This window comes from Sapajus apella, unplaced genomic scaffold (assembly GCF_009761245.1).
Source record: "Sapajus apella isolate SASKATOON/1434 unplaced genomic scaffold, GSC_monkey_1.0 scaffold19, whole genome shotgun sequence".
NCBI classification, from domain to species: Eukaryota; Metazoa; Chordata; class Mammalia; order Primates; family Cebidae; genus Sapajus; species Sapajus apella.
In genome coordinates, this window is record NW_022436959.1 from 18,611,999 (window position 1) to 18,635,683 (window position 23,685).

General features: G+C 35.0%; 1 protein-coding gene across 1 annotated transcript in view; it reads right to left on the bottom strand.

Annotated features, from left to right (window-relative positions):
• HDAC9 (histone deacetylase 9) overlaps positions 1-23,685 on the bottom strand; it is an 898,499-nt gene that overhangs the window by 231,340 nt on the left and 643,474 nt on the right. The window contains exons 17-18 of the mRNA XM_032286709.1: positions 10,886-11,006; positions 6,006-6,055 (exon numbers count right to left, since the gene is read on the bottom strand). Coding sequence (XP_032142600.1) covers positions 6,006-6,055; positions 10,886-11,006 — 171 coding nt within the window. The remainder of the gene's footprint in view (positions 1-6,005; positions 6,056-10,885; positions 11,007-23,685) is intronic.

Below are 23,685 nucleotides of genomic sequence, written 5' to 3' on the forward strand. Positions count from 1 at the left end.
GTCTTATTTCAAAATGCATCTTGTTGTACTTAGCCATAATGTCAAAACAATTGAAAGAATTTAATCGCAGATGAGATACTGGAACTAAGTGATTTAAGGAGGAAATTAAGGTATTCTTCTTTCATTTTCCTCTTTCCTACAATGGACACTAGATGCTTAATGATTCCATAAATTTGTATATTTTGTCTCATATACAAAGTAATGTATACATATATATCTCTGTAGAGAGTGTTGTCTACATCCTGACAACTATTATCAAGTATATAAAATTAGCATAATCTATGCAATACTGGATAATTCCTTAGCAATTTACAAGGAATTCCCTGATTTTAATAATATTGCATATAATTTTTTCCAAGTGGAAGCCAACATAATCTTTTTATAGAATTCACAGCATGAAACCAAATTCTCAGTTTCGTTAAGGCAGCTTATCAGTTTTAATTTTGCCAGGTGCCATGCGGTGTTCTTGCTAGTATCAACTGCATCAAGTCTGAAACTGATGAAAGCCCAAATAAAATTAGGATGGGGAGATATAAAAAAGAGAGATTCCAAATCAGGGTGGATCCTTTAATTGTGCTGGAGGGGAAAAGTTTGTGATATCTCTCTGACAGCAACTGTGGAGGAAATGAAGTACTGATTGCAAGCCAGGTTGAGTTGAACGTTAATAGGAGGGAAATCAAGATTACCCTGATTACCGCATATGAGAGGCAGATGCCACCCCCTCCTCTTTCTGCTGATGTAACAAAAGGCATTGTGCTTGCTCAGGATAATTGGGTGGGAATAACATATGAAGAAAGAGGTTCCTGAGTCAATAACAAAACCTCCAGAACGTGCAAAAATTTGGCATAAACAGAAGGAGGGGTTTTTCCCTCCTTTTTTGGAAGAAAAAAAAATCTCCACTAATTGGCAACAGCTTGGTGCAATTGTCAAAAATATGGTGTGTTTGATTGCCTGAACTGTCAATGCCCGGCTGCCTCCCCCGACCCTGTACTCATACCGCCCCCAACACACAACTCACACAAACACATTTATTACTAATTCTTCTTGAAGATTTAGCTCATAACTGATTGAGTAACTCCCACACCCCTCTTTTTTCTTAACTGTTTTAAAATCTTCCTCCTCTGTGCTGTCATAGCATAGCATTTTTTCAAACCAGCCCAATGGCTAGGCCTTGAGCAATAGAGATTGACAGCAGTGGTCTTGTCTCATTTGCCTTTGCATGCAGCTTGTTGTCTAGTCATCCACAAGCCTTATCTTACTCCTCCTGCCCTTCACTCCTCATCCCATAGCACACATTATAGCTTTGAAAACATTGGTTTTGTTTTAAAGATGACCATCCCAAATCACAGCAGTAAAATGCATTATTAACCAAGCTTTTGTCGCAATGAATTTAACTGTATATACATAAATTTGGTCATAAAACAAAAGCCATTCCCTAGTATTACAATAGAGAAGGAAAGACCGGAGCAGCTCTTCGTAGGGCTTGCCACAAGAATATTGTTTACTGGTACTGGGGAGAGTAAATGTGAAGGACCAATATGGTATAATAACTAGAAAAATAATATGAAGATATACATGTGGGACAAAATAGAATTTTCTCCTGATTATGAATTTCATACACACACACACACACACACACACACACACCTGCAAATTTATAAATAAGAGGGGAGAGCTTACATATTTTAATTCTGACAGGATCAAAGAAAATTTAAGACATTTCATCCAAATCTGCCTTTCACATGGTGACTATAGTTGGTATACAACCACTATGTTTGAGACAACCTCACAGCATTTGAAATGGGCCTTAAATTACCACCCTCTTACAATCACCTAATCTTTCTCCCAGTCTACCCTTCCCCAATCACAAAAATGATGTTTGTAAGTGTGTCATATCTAGGTGTAATCAAATAGAATATGAACAGAGTAAAAGTTGTAAAAAGCTAGCTTTGTGTTCACAGACTGACTGAGTCTCTGCTGGAGAAGGAGCCTTGGTTAAACCTCTTAAAGAATCTTTTTGGCATTTCTTCAACCACTTAGGCAGGCCCCAGTTCTGCCTATGCCCTGCAAATCCTCATTCCTCTTAGGGACTTTGTTCTGCCTCCTCCACAGCTTCTTCTCCTCCAATCAAGGCTCTGACACTGCCCATTGACCACGTTTATTTCTCTGCCTTTTGGCACTGGGAGATTGTCTGCTATAGGATAAAAGTGGAATTCTCTGCTGTCTGCAGGGCTTTCCCCAGGGAACAGAGCATGAAACCCAAACTTATATAAAATCATATCCTGTTTGCAAACATCATATTCCCTTTGCTTCTCACTGATCTGGTCCTGTAAACCCCAGCACAGCTTGAGAGCCCATTCCTCATCTAAACAAATGCCATAAGCCCCTTTATACTTTTACAACCATGTCAAAAAATAATATTGCCTGCCAATAGTGATGTGATTGGAGTTGCCTCCTCTGAGCCATAAAAGAAGCGCAGAGTCTGTTATCAATTTCTCTAAGTGTATCAGGGGAATTATGGGTCGATTCAGTTCCAAGTTATAAATGACAACTCAAAAGCCACAGAAGTGTTTGAAGCTAGGAGCTGATGACGACATTATCATAAAAGCCTGCTCGTCCTTGCTTTTGTGGGTTTTTCTGTGGTCTATCAAGTGAAGAGGGGAAAATGAGGCTGAGAAATGACTTCAAGATTTCTTCACACAGGAGCAGGTCAGATGGCCAGGAAAATGATCACTATTTTTAGTGATATACCCTGAGGAGTGAGAACTGAAGTGATCTTGCACTGGCTCTTATTTCCAGAGTCCCTTAATTATCTATTTTACTACACAATGACCAAGTACTGGGATTTGGTCAAATGTTCTTTTCAACTGGTGCATTTTCTTGTAGTGCAATCACACAGTAATCAGAAATGAGTCATGCCATAATAACTGAACAAAATGAAAAGCAAACACAAAGGAATTCAGAAACCTTGAGATTGTTACTGGAAATGCAATTCTGGGGAGTACATTTTACAGCATCTTAAATATCATCCATCCACTGAGCTGCTTGACCAACATTAATTACCATGTGCAATTTTAGGGGAAATTTTAATGAGAAGTAGAAATGTTCTGATTTCCTAATGTCCCAGATAGTGTCCTCAAAAGCCAATTAACCCATCAGTATTCTGTAGGTATACATTAAATCCCTCTGGAATGAAATTATATATTCTAGGGAAGTGGAGTTTACTTTAACAATTGGAGATCACTGAGTATTTCAGAATGGAAACCAACAGGTCTCTCTTAGGTAATTTGAGACAGAACGGAGCCTTAAGACAAAACCCATTTCAGTAATTTCCAAGATCTCTAGAGTGCTCCCATGTTGGCAAGCTGAGCCCCTCCAAGATCATACTGTGAATCTTTTGTATAGTTAATCTGTCTGGAATTGTTCTGGAGGCAAAAATTTAGACAGACTCCAATCGAGGGCCCAGAGTTTCTCCTAGGACTTGTACCAAAACCAAAAATCTGAGAGGGTAAGATCACTTTTGAAAGGCTAAGAAAACTATTTCATTTCTGTAAACAAAAAAACTGAATCAAACTAGTTCACAAGAGCATCAGCAAATGCAAACTTGTACACACACACACATTCACACCCACCCTGACCTACCTAAGCACCACCTCTTCTCCAACCTTCTCCAGCACTGATGAAGTCAAACTAACAAGGAAGGTGGGCCTCTGCTGGCCCACCCCAGATTTATCAGCCACCACTGCTTCCACCATCCAGGTGAGGTCAGTTCTGGGGACATTACTAAGGACTTACTCTATGACCCATACTGTGCATTATGTTTGATATAGAAAGGCAGAGGAAGCAGCCCATATTCATTCCCTGGTCATTTTGAAGAGTTTACTAAAGCAGTTCTAGGTGAGAAATAAAAAGTCACTTCAGATTTAGAGCAGTTGAGTTAAGGAACTTTGCATTGAAAAGCACATCCCAAGTCAGATTTGGGATGTGAGTCCTAGGGAGATGGCCTCAGTTCAGTCCTGGGGTCATACATTAAATATACAGATGCTCTTTGACTTATGATGGAGTAACAATAAACCCATCATAATTTCAGAATGTCTCAAGTAAATAAGAATTTAATACACCTAACTTACCAAACATCATGGCTTAGCCTAGCTGACTTTAAACATGTCAAACACTCACATTAGCCTACAGTTTGGCAAAAGCATCTAACACAAAGCCTACTTCATAATACAGTGTTAAACATCTCATGTAGTTTATTGAACACTGTACTGAAAATGAAAAATAGAATGGCTGTATATTCAAAGTATGGTTTCTACTGAATGTGTATCAGTTTTGCACCATCATAAAATCAAAAATCATAAAACGAACCATCATAACTTGGGGATCACCTATACTTCTAAATGAGTGGGATTTGATGACCACCACCCTTTTAACAGCTTTGATTTTCTCCGCATCGCTGTTCCCATTAAGTAGTCATCAGGTTTGTTTCATTTTTTTGCCCCATTTACAGGTAGGCAGCCAGTCTCGTAAAATAGCCACTTGGGATGTTAGAAAATAAGCACAAAGCCAATGAAACCCGTTTTAAAAGCCAGTTTATCCTCTGCTTTCCAGAATTATTTTGCAAGTTCCCAGCTCCATAGGTGGTTGGCTAAAAATGAGCAGGGATTAATGTGGGATGACGACTGTCCCACGCTGGTGGTCAAAAAGCAGAAGTCACTGGTGAGCTGTCACAAAGGAGTTACACGACATCAGCCACACTGCTGCACTGCTGGCTCAAAGGGAGTTGGGTTAAGCTAGTGCTAGTTTGTTAAAGATGAAAGCCATGGAAGTGTCTAGAAAGCTCTTTTGGAACTCCTGGACAAGGATATGCACATCAACCCCATACTTTCAGCTTTTTACCCTTTACTGTGTGACTTCAGAAAAATAACTTAGCTTCTCCCAGCCTTCACTTCCTCATCTCCAAAATCATGTTAATAACAATGACTATTTCACAAGGTTGTTTTGGAATTCAATTGTTTGTTGGTAACTGTAAAGTCCACACAGAGGCAAATGGATATAGCTGCCATTCTGATTTCCAAAGCAGGCAGAATCACAGGCGAAGGAACAAAAGGCTACAACTTGCTAAATTTGGCATCATCAAAATGATTGAATAAACTAAAAATATTCAAGATTTGTTTGCATCAAATTTTAGTTCTAGCAAAACAATTGTCTAAAACATAATACACAAAATGTGACTAGTTTTTTTCTTTTCCTTCAAGTCAATTTAATTGACTTAAATACCTTAGTCTTTGAAAATTTCACCAGAATTATGTTGTTCTAACATAACACTTAGTTCTACAGGATGGTGATTTGTTAGTGGTAAGGGTTACTTTAAATAGATTTCAGGTTATAGGGTATGTTCTAATCATCTACAAAAATGTAGACATTTTTCTTCATGTGTTGCTAGATTCTAATGAATTTGTCCTTGAAATGTGGTATAAATATGCTGGGTCAAAAGGCTTCCTTAATTATTGAAGACAAAAATGTCCCCAGGGGGTTCACAAACAAAATGTTCCATAATGCAGAGCACTTTGTGAAGTTTATGCCATTTTCACCAGGAATGTAATGTATGTGCACACTCAATGTGATTCTATTGAAAATGGAATTCTACTGCAAAACTGTACTAAGCTCTCTTGTAGCACCTTTACTCCAGCTATATAAAGGCCTAGCAAAGCTGGCTTCATGAGTGTTTGACCTGTGTAATTACAAGGGAACTTAACAGTTAGAAGGGCCTTGCCCTTGATTTAATTGTGGTGCCACCATCTTGAAATTCTTAACAATTTTTTAAACAAGGGATACCAGAGTTTTTTTTGACACTTTAGCTCCGCAAATTATGTAGGCAGTCATGAAGTCTAGTATAACCTCTACTGAGAAATAACCTTAAATATAACTGAATAGATAAATCAAAGAAGGTTTTTTTTGTAATTTTATGTTATTCAAAGGCAGTTATACCAAATGGTACTTACCCCAAGTCCACCACAAGGTAATGAGGAAAAAAACTTTTGAGAGTCATCACCTATAGAATAACAAGACATAAAAAATATATAAATTGGTATTATAAATAGTTTTTAAAGTGTTGGTGTTTATTAACACATAGTAATGTCACATGGTATTTATCATCTGATGCAAAAATAAATTAATAAAACTTCAGACCAATTATTCAATACAGTAAATTTTCAGAATATCATTGTTCTACCTTTCTATATACGTAAATAAGAACTGAAGGCAAATCAATACAAATATTATTGCAGGTAGTGTCTATTGCCCCACATGAATAAACAGATTTTTTTTTAAGTTGGCCTACATGTCTGTATTACACATGATAATTTTTTAAATTTACAACTTATGGTAACTAATTCAGCTATTCACTGAGCATATTCATTCAATGGGATGTTTTGAGCTACAAGGTTAATGCTACCATATACTATCATTTCTTAAAAATTTCAAATGTTAAAATATCTTCTCAAATGTACATATTCTTAATTTCTACTTCAGATATAGCTAAGTATAGCTGATTATAAGTAGCTATATCTACTTTAAGATAGAGCTAAGGCCAAGTACCCTATAAGCCACTTCTAACATCCCAATTTTTTAAACAAAACACTATGAAGGGATAATCCCATTTACATCAAGATCAATATAAAATATCTTCTTTAAAAATATATGCCTAAATCTTGATTGTGAGTATCCCTTAGAACTGGTGTTTCACAGGATTTTTAACAATAATGTTGTTTAAGTATACTTTTATTTTCTACATTATCTACCACATGAATAGAGAGAACAGTAGTAACTGTGACTAAATATTTAACATTAAAATCTGCCTGTGGAGTAATCACAGGGAAAGGCAGTGAACATTTGTATTTCATAGTCAAATGGTTCTGAGGGGACTCAGGCATGTCCTCAATAGTTCAGTGACAGAACCAAGTACCCATTTCCAATTCACCTATCCCATTCATTTGTTCTATTGATAATCAATGAAATGAGGAATTAAAATTGAAAACAGGTTTGTAGTAGAATTCATATGCCATGTCAGTAAAAGTCTAAATAGCTTTTACTGTCACGGAAGAGAGTTTGTTTTGAAAACAATAAATCATATGAGTTGGTTTTTTAAATGCAATTACTGAAAGATGGAAAATGTTAAAGAAAAATGCATGTGCAAATGAAGATATCTAGTTACAAAGAGATTTTTATTTTAACAAAAGATGGGAAATCAACAGAATTAAAAGTAAAAATCATAAAATAATATTTAAACTTCAATATTGGCATCAGTAAAAGGCACATCAAAAATTTCTGGGGAAGTGTAAAGTTTTCTTCTGTTGCTGTTCCTAACAAAAATATTTCTGAATTCCTGAATATTTTATAAGAGTATATTCATATGTCGCCTGTGAAATTAAATAGATACATACATTTTAGTGTCTGAATTCTTCATAGTCAACAAACAGGAATGAAGATAATATTGTAACAGGATAAGTTAATTTTTATTTTTATTTTTGAGATGGAGTCTCACTCTGTTGCCTAGGCTGGAGTGCAGTGGTGCAATCTCAGCTCACCGCAACGTCCACCTCTCAGGTTCAAGTGATTATCCTGCCTCATCCTCCCAAATAGCTAAGACTACGGGTGCGTGCCACCAGGCCTGGCTAATTTTGCATTTTTAGTAGAGACAGGGTTTCACCATGTTGTCTAGGCTGGTCTTAATCTTGACCTTGTGATCCACCTGCCTCGGCCTCCCAAAGTGCTGGGATTACATGTGTGAGCCACAGTGAACAGCCAGTAAGTTAATTTTTAAGAGTAATTTAAAAAAAATTATTAACCTCAAAGAGAATTAGAAAAATAAGTATCCTACTTAGGAGAATTTTATTTAATACCCTTATTTAATACCTACTTAGGAGAATGTTTACATAACACAAAATAGGCAAATAATTGATACTTTAAATTTAGAAATGGGCAAGAAACTTTTATTTCACCAAACTGACTGGATTTATTTTTAATTATATTGTCTTATTAATGCACTGAAATTTGGCTGGCCACTGGTCAGCCAAGAAAAGTGGAAACTGGTCAGAAGAGCGACATAAATATTAATGCTAAGGAAACCCTTGCACCAGAAATGATTAGAGGGAATATCCTTTAAGTTTCACCTTATAGGGTCTGGAGTATTCAAAGAGATAAACGATGTTCATTTTCAAATCCAATTATTCTATCATATATAGATATCTTTCAAGATACAAAGACTGATAGGTCTGGTCATACTGAACTTTTAGTTAAACCCCTTCTTCTAACTATAGAACACAGCTCTCAAGAGAAGTGTGTGAATTTAACTCAGAAGAGACACCTCCCATCTATGTTGGGAAAAACTAGGGGATGTAGTAGGATATATGGAACTGAAAGTGATGGATAAAAAAAGAGCAAACATCTTGATGATTATGAATTTCTATACATTCACATACATCTTGATGATTATGAATTTCTATACATTTACATATGGCAACTTCAACCTGGTCTTCCAGATACTAACAACAACAACAAAAGCCACAAGAATCCAAATTTCACAAAGAACAAAAAAAAGTATTAAAAATTAACCTTTTAAAAGAACAATTATTCACTTTGTACTGAGATTGAGAAAAATTAGCTAAACTTTTGGATACACTACGGAAAAAGTAGTTTTGAAGTGCTGACACAGTTGAATTTAGTGCTTGACATTAAGGCCCGATCAAATGCAACATCCCTGTTTATATGTACTCACGTAGCTCACACACAATATTGAAATTGTTGCAATCATCACTGAGAAGTGTATATGAAACTCCACATACGTATAGAATACTAACTCTAAAATTATCAACTGTATGAATATTTCACATCAAATGTTCAAAATTAATGAGATAAATGGCTAATTTATTTAGATTAAAAATTTAAACATCGAATCACAGGTACTTGCTGCTTTCATCACATATATACATGAAAAGGACCTTTGTTCAAGTTCAAACTGTATATTGAAATTCATTTTTAAATCATCAAATTTTAAAATGATACGTCAAACATTTTAGAAAAATTAGGTTTGTTCAAAACTGTCAAACTTCTTTAAAAAAACATTGCCATGTTTTATAATAAAAGTTTTTGCCAAAGTTTAAACTCATTTGTCCTATAAATATGTCTTTTCTCTTAAAATGTGGAACAATGGTTGTTTAGGAGCACCTCTCAAATATCAACTGTGTGTTTATATTCCCAATTTGATCAATCCTAACCTATTCCAATAAAGTCCAAGGATACAGAGTCTTATGCTTAGGTTGATTTATACTTTTGGACCAGAGATTTTTTTAAAAGTGGGAGAGGTTTTCTATTTGTTTTTTCTTGACTCAATTAAAAAATAATGACACGGACACAGTCCCTATTTTTAAACGCTTGAGTATTATGACCTCATAAAATCACGACAATTAAAATGTCTGGTTTACTTCATCTTTTTAGTTAGTTGGGTAGGATTATTGATTCATGCTAAAATAAGGATATTTATTATACAATATTTGCAGCAAAAAGAAGTATTTTATGTTAAGTATCTGCATGTACAGAGACTGGTTCCTAAAACAAAAAGAAGGAAAAAAATGAGCATATATGTTTAGATTTATTTGTATTCATATTAATATATGTTAATTCGATCACATACATTATTTTTATAATCAAATATTAGCAATGTACTTTCTGAAAATTGGATAATCTTTATGGATTCCCCTTTCAGCTCACTTCTCCCCAAGCTACTTCTACCTATACCATTACATGCATGTGTGGGCACATTTATTCTCACTCATATGCCTGCATTTCATAAACTTAGAGATGGTTGCCACGTGTTTAAAAAGGTAGACTGTAAGTGTTATAATGGGTAACTGTTAATCTTCTTTACAATTGCTTTCCAAGATGCCTACCTACTGTATGTTATCTACTTTCAAATTGTTTAGGACCAGTTAAAACAATTTTAAAATAATATTGAATTAGGTGAAAGACTTCAATAACTTAGAGATGACACAATATATTTATTTGAAAGAAAAAGTCCTAGAACGTTTGTTTTAGTTAAAACATTTAAAATGTAATCCTTTCACCATCTATTGCCAATTTTAGATATTGCTATTCACTTACAAGAAGTTAATAAAATATAACTGTTTCAGCTAAAACAAGGTTTGTCACTAATTTTTCCTCCAGAAACCTGTTGTTTCTATCACTCATATAAAGCTTATATAAAGTTCTGCAACATAAATTTTACTTTTAAATCTGATGATAAAGTTTCAAAATATCATACATTAACAAAAAGCTGTTTATTAGTTTTCCAGTTTTGTATTTAATGCATTATTTAATTCCAAAAGTAAGGCATTAAATAGATTTGCAATCTTGCTATAAAATGTATGAAGGACAAAGTAATAGTGAGTTTTCACTTAATAAAGGTGTACTATTTCCTGTTTCTTACGGTCATAGAACAAAGAACTAAAAGATACAAAAATAAATGGGAAAGGTGAAGATATATTTGCATAAAGCATGTGAAAATCATTATTTCTTTTAGTTTGAAAACATAAACAAATTCAGCCATGCAGTTTTTTCTATGTGCAAAAACACATTGTACAAATGTTACTCAAATGAAGGTTAATTTTAAAGTAAACATCATGCAACCTACATTGTAACTTTCTAACGCAGGATTTTCTTAACCTACACTGGCTTCTATTGCAAACGACTCATTCCACAGAGCAAAGCTGTTTGAAAAGCTCATTTTTTGTTGCACTACTTGCCAACTATTTTGAACTGACACCAGCATTAACTAATGATAGTGCTGGAATGTGCTGTTCCCAGTACAATGGAGGCCCGTACAGACCTAGGAGTATCCTGGGGTCCAGCTTCTGTCCATCCAGGGGGTTGGTGCCATACAACAGTGAGTGATGTTCCGAATGAACAAGCTGTATTTCCTCCAGGCTGGCTTTTCGACCTTGAATTCGCTGAAAGAAAACAGCAGAAGCCAACAGTACTCCACTGACAACATTTGGAAGAAAATGAGACCCCTTAGTCACATTTAAGATGATTAATAATGGGCTGAATTTCATCATGTAGGAATATGACACTGATTTGCTTAGTGAAGTATCAATAATATTTGAAAAATGAGTGTATGGAAGGTTCAGATTCAACAGACTGCTTATGCTAAATGGGCAACTGACATAAAGTATATTCTTATTTGGCATGAAAGAGAAAGCTGTAACACAGAAATTAATAGTTAACTCTTGTAAAGTATCAGCTTAAAAACAAACAGGGGCTACTGTTTAGCTGAAAATTAAATGTATTACAATCTTATTTTACACTTACCCAAAGAAGTTGTTAGAACACATTCATTATTCTTTCTTGAAGGACATAAATAAATACCATTTCATTTTAATCAATCTGATGATCACAGATATGCTAATCACTTCCCATGTGTGCACCTCACAGTAGTATTAGTTTAAACCAATATTCCTAAAAGTATGTCCCATGGGATCAATAACAGTTCAATATCTGTTTATCAATAGTCTGTGGTGAGGTCAGTACAGAAATTCAGATCAATATTTAGAAACTTTTATGGCAATTTGACAGTATTTTTTTTGTCTTCTGAATCTATTATAATCTTGTATCTCTTCAATATTTATTTCACTTTTGCCATAATTCATTTTAACATTTTTTATAAAAATATTAGTCTCTGACAAATTGGAAATTAAACAAAAACAAAAACTTCTGTTTAACCAGACATAGTTTGAGACACTCTAGACTCCATCAATTTTTTTCAAACAGGCGAGGCAGAGACTTTCACTCCATCTAACAAATCACAGCGCTTCAACATAGACAAAACAGTACATTACGTTCAACCTCAATTATCCTATACGCAAAGTGTTCTTTCTGGCTACATTCCTCAGCTGACACATCTATAAGCCTGATAAATATTGTGCTGGTGTATGAAGTTAATTAGCCTTAACTTCTGGAAATCGCTGTGCTTTCTAGTATTATGAAGAAAGTATTAATATTTCACTTAAAATATATGTCACAACAAGACAGCTGTAAAGTAATATTTACAGAACAACAGTGATATTCAAGGAGAATCTGTTCAGGGGATGCTATGCTTTCATGTTCCTGACCAAGGAACCACCAGTTGGCCTGGAAACATCAGGTGACAACACCTCTCTCAGGACAAGGACAATTTCACCTTCAGTCTCCCTAGTTTAAAGTGTTACAGCTGCTGCCAGACTTGTCAATGCTGATGTGTGGTTCAATGAAGGGGCAGGCCAGGAAAACTTCAATATCTGACAATTCCTCAGCATTTACTGGGCAGGAGGCAGAGCTGTGCATGTCACTGAAAATAAATGATCAGGTCACACTGAGAGAGGAATGGTGGGGGTCTCCAGGGGTAATAGAAAAGGAGTGATTAAAGCAAAATCTCATTAACACTGCCTTTATGTGCTAAATAGACACACAAATACTTATGGAACTTTCTTTGTGTATCATTGAAGTTCCCTGTTTTTGATGCTATAATTCAGCATTGTCTAACCCAAGTCACATTACTAGAAAAATAAAAATATGCTTTAGAGAAATTATTACAGGTAGATAAGATCAGAACTCTGATGCTGAAGACTAAGGAAAATGTAATGATGGCTTTCTGGTCAGCCATCTTTCTGATCTATAAGCAAGCATCCTGAACCAGGTGGCTTAGCTGGTAAACATTCGATTTGGGAAAAGTGTACTGAAGACCAAAACAACCAAAGAAGCAGGATGACATGTAAAGAGACAAAATAAGCATGAGAAAATCTGAAGCCAACATTAAAGGGAAAAGTTTAAACTGTGAGATTTCAGTGGGCGGATAATCCCTCAAGATAAATAATGGTAAGTCCATGGTTTGAGTCATCTAAAATTGGACTGAGCAGGGCACTGGAAAACAGAATGTGGCAACCAATCCTAGTCTGGCAGAATAATGAACACCATGAAATAATAGGGCTTCGAGCTCTTCTTTCTATGGGTCTTTGAAATCCATAGCCACTAACATCACATATTCTGATACAGTGAAACATCAATATCTTAAACAATGTCATTTCAGCAGCTAATGATCACACCCATATTTTGATGACTATCACAAACATTCATTGATATTTCCCCTTTCTTCATTTCTATGAAGATTCTTTTCATCTATAAATTGAATTTTCACTCTGGTATAATATTAAATACCATTAACAATAAGTATATCTTTATGTGTTCATACACTAGTTGTGTAAATCTGCATTCCATGCACTCCATGCTTGTCCCAACACCTTTTCTTATTCTCCCACAATTCCACTGCTTTTTGCTGAAAGCTCAGTCACACATTTGAACGCTAGTCTGCTAACAAGATTCACTATAATTGACAGTAGCTGAAGCACTAGTAAGTAATAAAAACAGCAGTCTCCAATCTTTTTGGCACCAGATATCAGTTTTGTGGAAGACAAAAGGGAAAAGACGGCTTTGGGATGATTCAAGCACATTCATTTATTGTGTACTTTATTTCTATTATTTTTACACGTTAATATATAACGAAATAATTTACAACTAACCATAATGTAGAACCAGTGGGATCCCTGAGCTTGCTTTCCTGCAGCTAGATGGTTCCAACTGGGGGTGATAGGAGACAGTGACAGATCATCAGGCATTCAATTCTCATAAGGAGCGTTCAACCTAGATCCATCACTTGCGCAGTTCACATAGGGTTAGTGCTCCTATGAGAATCTAACCGCGCTGCCGATCTCAAAGGAGGCAAGGCTCAGATGGCCATGCAAGCAACAGGGAGCAGCTGAAAATACAGATGAAGCTTCACTCACTCACCTGCCACTCACCTCCTGTTGCGTAGCCTGGTTCCTTACAGGCCATGGACCACTAATGGCCTGTGGCCCAGGATTTGGGGACCCCTGATAAGAGGACACCTGCTGAATCTGTTACCCACTTGTGTAATATCAGTCAACTAACAGTAAGGACAGAGCATTTGGCCCAGCTATCTAGCATTGACTTATTCTAAGATTCTTCTCTGCTAGTTATACTCTAGGCGTCATCCTTGCTATTAAAATGTGCCATTATTCCTAAGTTTCCACTGTGATTTCTCTTTTTCTCCTTCTCCTTATTCTTTCTTTTGACTTTAAGCAAGTATTTTACACTGGCTCTTCTCATTACTATAGAAAATATTTTTTAAAAACTAATTTCACTAAATATAAGGACGTACTTATTCTTGGCAATCACCCTCTGCTTGCTTCTTTGGTTGCTAGAGAACAGCCCCAGAAACATAGTGCATGTATTTCTACAGAAAGAGAGCAGTGAAAACTAATTCAGTACCAAAAAAAATGTTTCTACCTGTAGATAGGATCTGGAAAAGGCATCTTTTGAGATTTGTATCTCACAGAGACACTGCTGGGGGAATGTGGTGGATGACTAAGCTAAAAATTCTGAAAGAGCAACAGCTTTCTTTATTTCCTAACATATAGGATCTCCTGGAGTAATTCTGTTTTGCTTCACTTGTATTAGATGCCTTAAATTTGTCACATTCAACTTTTCCTTTCATATTGAGATCTTCACCAGTTCCCATTTTCTGGTATTACCATCAGTAATTTAGTATTTTATTTGTGTAGGCTTAAATATAGATATTCCCACTTAATGACTTCTCATATTTTCTACTTCCTGTGTACCCTTTATTCTTTCTCTCTCTGTGCTCTCTTGAGTCAAAGGTCAAGAGCATAATGAGTCAAAAAATAGGCTAAAGTGCTCTGAAAATATTAATTTAGGGAGTACTAATTTCCATTCTCAGAGATACTTGGTTTGCAGGATATCTATGTAAAGTTATCTATGATAGTCTGACCATAAAGATTTTTAAGAATTCTGAGCATATTGGGGCACTCAATGCAAATAAGGGAGGGATTTCATCCGGGGATTTCTCACTTGGAGCCAGTAAAGGTCTTAAATGTCTTAACAACAAAGGCCTAGGAATGAAACCTTGTAGCTTTTTTCACCTTCTTAACAAAGAAATTTTGTGATGTAGGACTGTGTTCATTGTCACATTATCATTCCCTGTGACTTGCACTTAGTTTCTTCACAGAGAGTGGGAAAAGGAGCTATGTTCACTGAGTGCTTACTCTGTGCATAGGAACATAATCATGTTTAGTTCAGAGCCCTAAACAGTCTATATTCATGTTGGAAGTCTGACCAAAGTCATTTAAAATGACCATATTATTGAGTCTCACAACACACCATGGTTCTTTCTCAAAGAAAAAGTCTTTCTGAAACAGAGCCCGTTAATGCAACCTGATTATAGAAGAAATGTTCTGAACATGATCTATAAAGTCATACTGTGGCAGGATAAAATGCAGTCTACCCACACCCACCCACACACAGAGCACACACACGGTATAGATTCATATTTTTTTCTGCCAAGGAGCAGAGAAAAAAGGAAACAGTTCTATTCTTTTCCCTCCTGTGTTCAAAGCCTGGATTGAGGCCAGTGTCCTAATCAGTTCTCATTGGCCCTGGAGGAATCAGAACCTTTTGTAAAATATAATAAAGGGCATAAAATCATGATAAAATGCATGAAAAAGTAGTGCCTTTGGTTAGGGAACTCGAAATAATTTAGCAGAACAGATGGATTGCATTGGTTTGGTATTATTGAGGACATGAAAGGGCTCATTTTGTGGCAGTTCCAAACTAAGAGAAAATGTCCAACTTAAATTTGACAAGTCAAAGTACCTGCCTCCACTGGGGAAAACTCCATTTTCTTTAATCATTTTCAAAGTAGTGACATACTAGGCAAGAATTTCCACTGAAATATCTCATTTTCTGAAAATATTTCATACATTGTCCCTAAATATAGGGATATGTTTTTATTTATTTTCTCCAAAAATCCAGGGCAGATGAAATTCATAGGCAAACAAAAAATAATCATAAATGACTTCTTAGTGTCAAAGTTACCCTCTGCCACAAATGCTACACTTAATATTTAATAAGTCAATTTATAGGCTTATTAATTTTTTCTATATACTTTTCTTTCTTAAAAAAAAACAACACACATAAAAATCTGATCTCATTGCTTATGCCTAAACACAGCTACTGGAGTTTTAAAATGCTCCAACCAACTGCTTCTTAAAATGTTACATAAAAAATGTTTTTTTAACGGTTCCTCTAACTGCATGATATTCCATACAAACCTCCTCGTGTAATAACTTGTACTTCTGAGTTTTTCTCATAAAAAATGGTGGAGGAGTGAAAGAAAGAATGAGGCAATTAAGCAGGCAGGTGGTCTAACAGGCTTTTGTTTTTTCTGTGGGTCACAAGGAAAAAAAAGAGAATTCCAAGTTGGGAGCCTTGACTTCCAGTTCTGACTCTCACATGTCCTTAATGTGCCTATAGCCAGCTATGAGATATCTCTATGGGCCTTTGTTTCTTCATCTATAAACATAAAGTGGTTTGACTAAATTATTTAGAAGCTCCTTTTAGCCTTAAGATGATACGATTCTATGTGAAATAAACTTACACACAGTAGAAATTTAATAAAATGTTTCACTTTGATTTATGCATTTGCCTTAGGCAAGCAAATATAATAATTGCAATGATAAATTACTGTGGTTGAGGCCAAAGAAATCTGAATAAGGATTTTCAAATGGAGTCCAGCTCTTCTGCGATGTTCATTTCTTATAAGCCTAATCATAATTGAAACATAAGTTTTTTCAGCTCATATTCCTATCCTGTGACAACTTCAGTATAATAAACACTTTTAATAATTTTTGAAAATTATGTATGGCACTTGCAAGTGAGTGTCATCTTTATTTCTCAGGTTAATGCTTACATCTGTTACTTTCCCATCTCCAAATATTTGATTCAATTGCCTATTTGTCTCTGTCTTGTTAAGATTACGTTAAGAAGTCACGTTTCTGTTTCAGTAGTTCTTAACAGTGGCTGCACGTTGGAATCAGCTGGGGAAGTTTAAAAGGTATTGATGCCTGGGTCCTACCTATATAGCTCCTGAGTACCTTTGTCTGGGTGCAGTTTGGGCACCCAGATATTTCCAACAACCCAGGGGATTCTAATGAATAGCTTAGGTCAAGAACCAGATGTCAGAGGGAGCTGTCCATTCTTCCTGCTCAGAAGTGAGTGCAAGACACTGACATTTGTACTGACCAACACTTGGGACAATGGAATGGTTAAAATATTTGGTTGTTGGACAGAAGTTCTGTGAGTAGAAAATGATATGTTAAGTGTCTTCAATGTGTCTTAATACTGCTTGATTCAGCCATTATGACTTATTTTAAAGTATTTTAGGACACAGAGCCATTTCTAATGCATTTTAGAAAACAGCAAATCCCAGGTCAATAATAAAGCTCTGAAATGGTGACAAGCATATATACACTATATTTTTTTAAGTTTCACTTCCACCTATTTCAACTCATTGTCCTCATCAGAAAGCAAGAAAAATTATCCCTTAGTCTAACCACTCAATTTTCACAATTCTTTATGCAATTGAACCTCCTACATTACAATTATTCTTTTTAAAAATTATAAATATTTTAATAGTTTAAACTTTTGCTTTTTAAAAGTGGTAATCATGTATGAAACAAACTTTCAACGAATGTTTTTTGTTACTCAAAAACTGTACATTTCAAATGGCTAAAAATTATATAATTTTTCATTTTTATTAATAAGCTTTAATGCTGCTGTTTCAAAATTTCTATATTACTTTCCAAGTAGACTCAGAAGAAGAGCATCTTGTATTTCCTTTTGTTGGCTGTTTTCCAGATTAATTCTTTCTGTTTAGCAGACATTTTTAAAAGAAATTCCAAATCATTTTACTATAAGCTGCACAACGAGTTTTGGTATATTTATCTGCCTGGTTCCACTCTGTGATATACAAATATCTTTTAGAACAATGATACAATGTACCCTGGTTTACTCATCAAATCTAGATCACTTGTACTTCTTCCCAAGACTGCTATATCCTTTAGGGACAATTCACAGGACTTCCTGTTTGAGTTTCCCTCTGTTTTGTGGTTAGATTCTAAGACACAAACACATAAAAAAATTTTTTTTGCAAACTAAGCAAAACAGTAAGCTGTTATGTGCTGCCACCTAGTTAGACTACTCTATAAAACAAATGTTTAATTGATTTTCCATTAACTTGCAGTATTCAGTGCTATGCAGTGTTGTCAGAAAACCTGCACATTCCAAAATGTTTCACCACAGATGAATGTATTTCCTAACTTAGAAACAAAGAGGTATTTTAAAGTCACCTATGTATGCAAGAAGATATGCTGGAATCCCTGCTTCTTGGCATCTTAAGATTTTGCACTAAACTTGCTCTCCACTTTTCTCATTGGAACTCCTGAGAAGTTCCAGAAGGGACAACAGTAGCTTGGTTTTGTGTCCCAGAATTGTTTCATAATTACTTTGTGTTGGCACTTGAATAAACGAGTTAAACATTTCAGCACAGTATGTTGCTTATGGTTTTTACTTATGAATTAAGTGAAAGAAAGTTATTCAATATTAGTCACAAAAAGGCAATGCAAATTCCACATAATGTGTAATCCAACAAAAGCATTATAAAATGTTATTCTCAAAACAAATGTGAGAGCAAGCAAATGTCTGTGGGTGGCTTGGTGGGGCTGGGAGTCATGAGCACTTCTGGAAAAAACAACAAGTGCATTTCTAACAGATGATGGGTCAATCTCCACGATTTTTTTTTTTTTGACCACAGATGAGCACATTTCTTTTCTTCAGGAGCATGCACATCTTAGAAACCCAGCTACCTAATCAAAGAGCTTGTTTCTGAAGAGGACACCAAATGACCCCTCCAGGTCCATTTCTCATGATGACAGGAAAGCTGCTGATTTTGCTCTTCGATCCCAACAGAGTCATTAAACTAAGTATGAATGATTCAGTAGGGGAAAAAATTAAATGGTATTGGCATGAAGGACTACTAACTGCCTCAACTTATTAAAAACAGTGTCACATCATGCCAAAAAAAGTTAACCCATGAAACCACTGTAATCTAATATAATAAGGACTAATGTTTTCTCTGGCTACAATCAAGATTAGTAAGCAGAGCCAATTTACACAACAGCTTACAAACTAAGAGCAATATGTTTACTGAAACATTCTAAAAATTTAGTCTACACTTAACCAAAGAGAGTGTTATATTCCAAAAGAACTGCTTAACCATTCTAGCTTCAGACGTTACTACAGCTGAAAGAGATCCTAACAAATATTTTGCCTAACACCCTCACCTAAACCTTAAGAAAACCAAAGATCAGCAAAGTAAAATGGCTTGACAAAAGCAAACAGATAATTAACGGCAAAACTAAGGTCAAATCTAATTTTGAATGATCATCTTTGAGAGAATCCATTTTTACTAATTTGCAACATTGTTAAATGAATTGACATCAAACAAAAATTTGATTTATCAGTCTACTATCTGGAAATGAAGGAATACTCTTAGTCTTTTCAAATTGCTACCTTTTCTATTACGTCATTTTTAAATTTCATTAATTGTAAAATTGACTGCTCTGTTGCTTGAGGGAAGCTGACTCTTCTTTGTATGCTAGCAGAACTAGGATTCCTTATTTTTTGTCCCAGTCAGATAGTAACCCCAATAAACAAAGAACACAAATAAAAACACAAAGAGGGCATGTTATTCATTGCAAGACCTGGGATATTTTCCCCTCACACTCTAATATGTAACATTACCTCCTCTGTCTCTTGGTCACGGGGCCCCATTGATGCTGTCAAGTCTACAGAGGCAGCTTCCTCATTTTTTTCTTTCTCAAGCAGGAGCCTTCACAACCACGGCAATGTAAAATGAATGACTCAAAACTCCTGTGAAATTTGCATTGTGTATTTATTTGTATGATTGTTTAATTAATGCTTGCTGATCACACCAGATAGTAACCTTGAAGACAGGGATGTATACTTTCTACTCAGTAATATATCTTCTACTCCTAACAAAAGTGCCTGGAAAACTCAAATTCTTGATAAATATCACTGAATGATTACATCACTGTTCTCAAAGTGTGGCATCCAGGCCAACGGTATCAGAACCATCCAGACACATGTTACCAATACAGATTGTTGGACCCTACTCCAGCCCTACTAAATTAGAAATTCTGAGTTTAGAGCTCAGCAATCTGTGTTTTAGCATCCCCTCAGATGATTCTGAAATATGTCAACATTCAAGATTTCCTTCTTTGAAAGCACACGTTGATTTCTAACCAAGAATAGTTACACAGACCTGGTGGGAAAGTAGTACCCAAAGATGGCAGATGACTATCTGGATACTGAAAAACAATGCACTGACCCACTTTGTATGCATTATATTCCTATTTGATTATATCCTTTCCCGTGAAATCTAATAAATCTTCTCTTTTGAAACAAATGAGTTTTTACTTCCCACAACAAAGAGAGGAAATTGCTCATATTGCTTCGGAGAGAATGATAACCTAAGACATCCAGCCTGGTACTCAAATCCCTGGAGTCCCAGTTAGCAGAGATTATACTTCCTCATGTTAGCATGTTTTAGACATAACTGGGCAAAGGAACTAAAGTTTAACTTCCTGATAACCCCTTCTAGCCAATTTAGAAGTACTGCCCTTGAACCTTGATTCCCTTATTTGGGTCTGTGGGGTATCTTGGTAAATAAATTACTCACGCCTAAGCTGGAACACAACTTCCTCTCTCAGAAAGAATAAGTGAACTCCAGTGAGCAGATACTATCATTATCTTTGATTCCTAATTTAGAAGGCTTAGAAACACTAACCAGATAGCCTTTTGGGTAGGCCCCTTCCTGCCCTTTCAACTAGCCAAAATACCCACCAGGTACACAGATCACTTGCCTCTATGGTGTACTTTTCTCCTGATTCTTCAACAATACTGATTGTAAAGACATGTGGCAAATTACTAAAATATTTGTTGATAATTTTGTGTTGTATTTTTCACAGCATTGACATTTTCAAAGTAATTTGGCAGGAGACAGAAAGTTTAGCATCTTTGTAAGACAGCTTAATAACACAGTAAAATATTTGCATATATAACTTGTCAAATCAAAAATATTAGAAGAAATCTACAAAGAACATATATCAGTTTCTTCCAGCGTGTTTAGAAAAACATGGACTTGGGAGAGCACTAGGTAAGATTCTACTATTTCTGACAAGGATTAACCTGGTTTGGAATAGTCTCTGTGTATTCCTTTTTTATTTATTCCTCTACTCTTCCAGGAAAAACAATCAGGAAGAGAAAACAAGTTATGAAAACAGTGTTTCCATTTTAGTTCTATGTTTTATCTTATATTAAACAAAATGTCTCTATAAAAGGATAACATTTGTTTAGTTAACGATTTTTAAAATTTAATTTTGAATTTTACAAATATCATTCACACCTGGGCAGAGACATTAAATTCTTAGGTATCTTAAAAGTGAGTTAATTTTTAGTGGTTTTAGAAATTTCATTTCACGGTTTGGTTTAGGTTAGCATCTCATAATTTCAAAATAAATTTATATGGGCAATAATTTATTTGCTAATATGGGAGTTTTGATAATGTAGGAATATTATCATATATAATGATAAACACATATGGGCAACAAAATCTTCACTTAAGAAACTGAACACCTGGTGAACTGCCATCAAACTATGTTAGGAAAAGTGGCTTCTATTTGCATTGTTGCAAGGTTTTGGATATGATGTTTGTGCTTTTTCTTTATTAAGAGCAAATCTGCTGATCTGGGCTTGTGAGTGTATTATTAGTTAATTTTGTGATTAAGTGTTACCAAGGAGACTCTATTTTCCTCAAGCCCATAGCTGTATGATAGTGCTTCTGACATTTCACCCTGTGTTTGATATCACATCAGTCAGTGCTATACAAACTGAATTGTATAGTTTCAAATAATACAGAACTAAAATAATGTAATGTATATAAGCTATTGAAAAGACTAACCAGCAAAGGATGATAATAGACTTTTGAACTTTTAGACCAGTGTGAACCACACCAAATTCCATTTATTTCTATACTCTGTTCCTTTTACTAACAATTCTCCTTCAGGTAATAGGTTTTAGGAATACCACATCTAACAATGCATTTGAAGGCTCTGACAATTTGAAGTAGCTAGGACCAGGCCAGCAGCTGCAGGATATAACACAAACGTGAATGTGGAAAAATGTAAACAGCAATGTCTCACCTGGCAAAAGCACAGAAAAACTGCAAAGCAGATGAAAAGGTGAGACAGGAATGTTCAAGTGAATAAATGTATTTTGTCCATTAAGACCAGCCTACCACAAATAATTTTCCTTACTGGTCTACTTTATGGACTCCATATGGGATTGTGTAGAAAAGAAAATAGTTTGGCCTCTAAACTGCATTATCAAAAACATGAAATCCTTAAAGATAACTCTAAAATTGAGCAGTGTATGAAAGCCTTCTGCCATATAATATGAATGCCACTGGCAAAAAAATGAGTAATAGACTTGCACTCAGGAAAGAACCAGATAAATAAATCTAGCTCATTTTCCTTCACTTTGGGATTTCTAGATAAAGGATACATTTAATCAAAATCAGAGTTTTAAATAAGAAAACTATTTGATAATTCCATCATAAATATATAATAAAACTTGTGAGACTAAATCTGTACACAGCATTATGGTATATTTATACACAATCTCAACTACTGAATGATCCATAAGACACTAGCAATGAATTAATGTTTTAAAAAAACAACTTCCCTTGTAACATAAAATATCTACCCTTTAAAGAAAAAAAAATCCATCATGAAGATTATTCATCTGTAAAAATAAACAAACTGAATGAATGGCTTTGCAACTTTAAAAGTCAATTAATTTTAGGAAAGGGTAAGACTGAAGTAACTCATACTACCATATGTAGGCAAGTACACTTGACCTGTAGAAAAATTCTGTGCTTTGGTATTCCTATTTCAAGTAAAATATTTTACAGACTCAGTTTAAACTAAGTTGAATTTAAATAGGAAATTTGTTGACTACGTTTTGGGACTGTATCTGTCTTGTGAAATTTTATAATTCCAATACCTAGAACATGTTTAGAACTTAATAGAGACCCAGTAAAAACAAGTAATTAGTAAATGTTAAAATAATGTGAGAAAGCCCATGGAGGGCATTTTTCTTTTAAAAATGGCTTAAATTCAAATGCAGAATGCTACTGGATTTCAGACAACAATGGGCATTTATAGCAACTAAATCAAATAGCAGCTGTTTGTAACATATTTTGCACATTTCACAATGGGAGCCTTTCTGAATTGATATGACTTTTGTTTTTACCCTTTGAAAGCCTAAAATGATAGATTTTTCAAAATAAAAATGGTATTCACCAGGCATCTATAGAAATGAGTTTAAGGAAATCGTGATAAAATGAAACTATTCAAACCCGTTCATCAAGTTATAAACCTATCAACCACTTCAGTAAAAAGAAATTACTTTTGGTGGTAAGAGGACAGTTAATATTTTAAATCATTAATTTCCATGTGGCAAAACTGGCATACATCTAAATTCAAAGTTCAGTTTATAACCAAAAACGATAACTTAGTAAGAGTTTCTAAGAAGATCAACTCAATAAATAATACCTATTTGCAAACAGTGCTACCATGT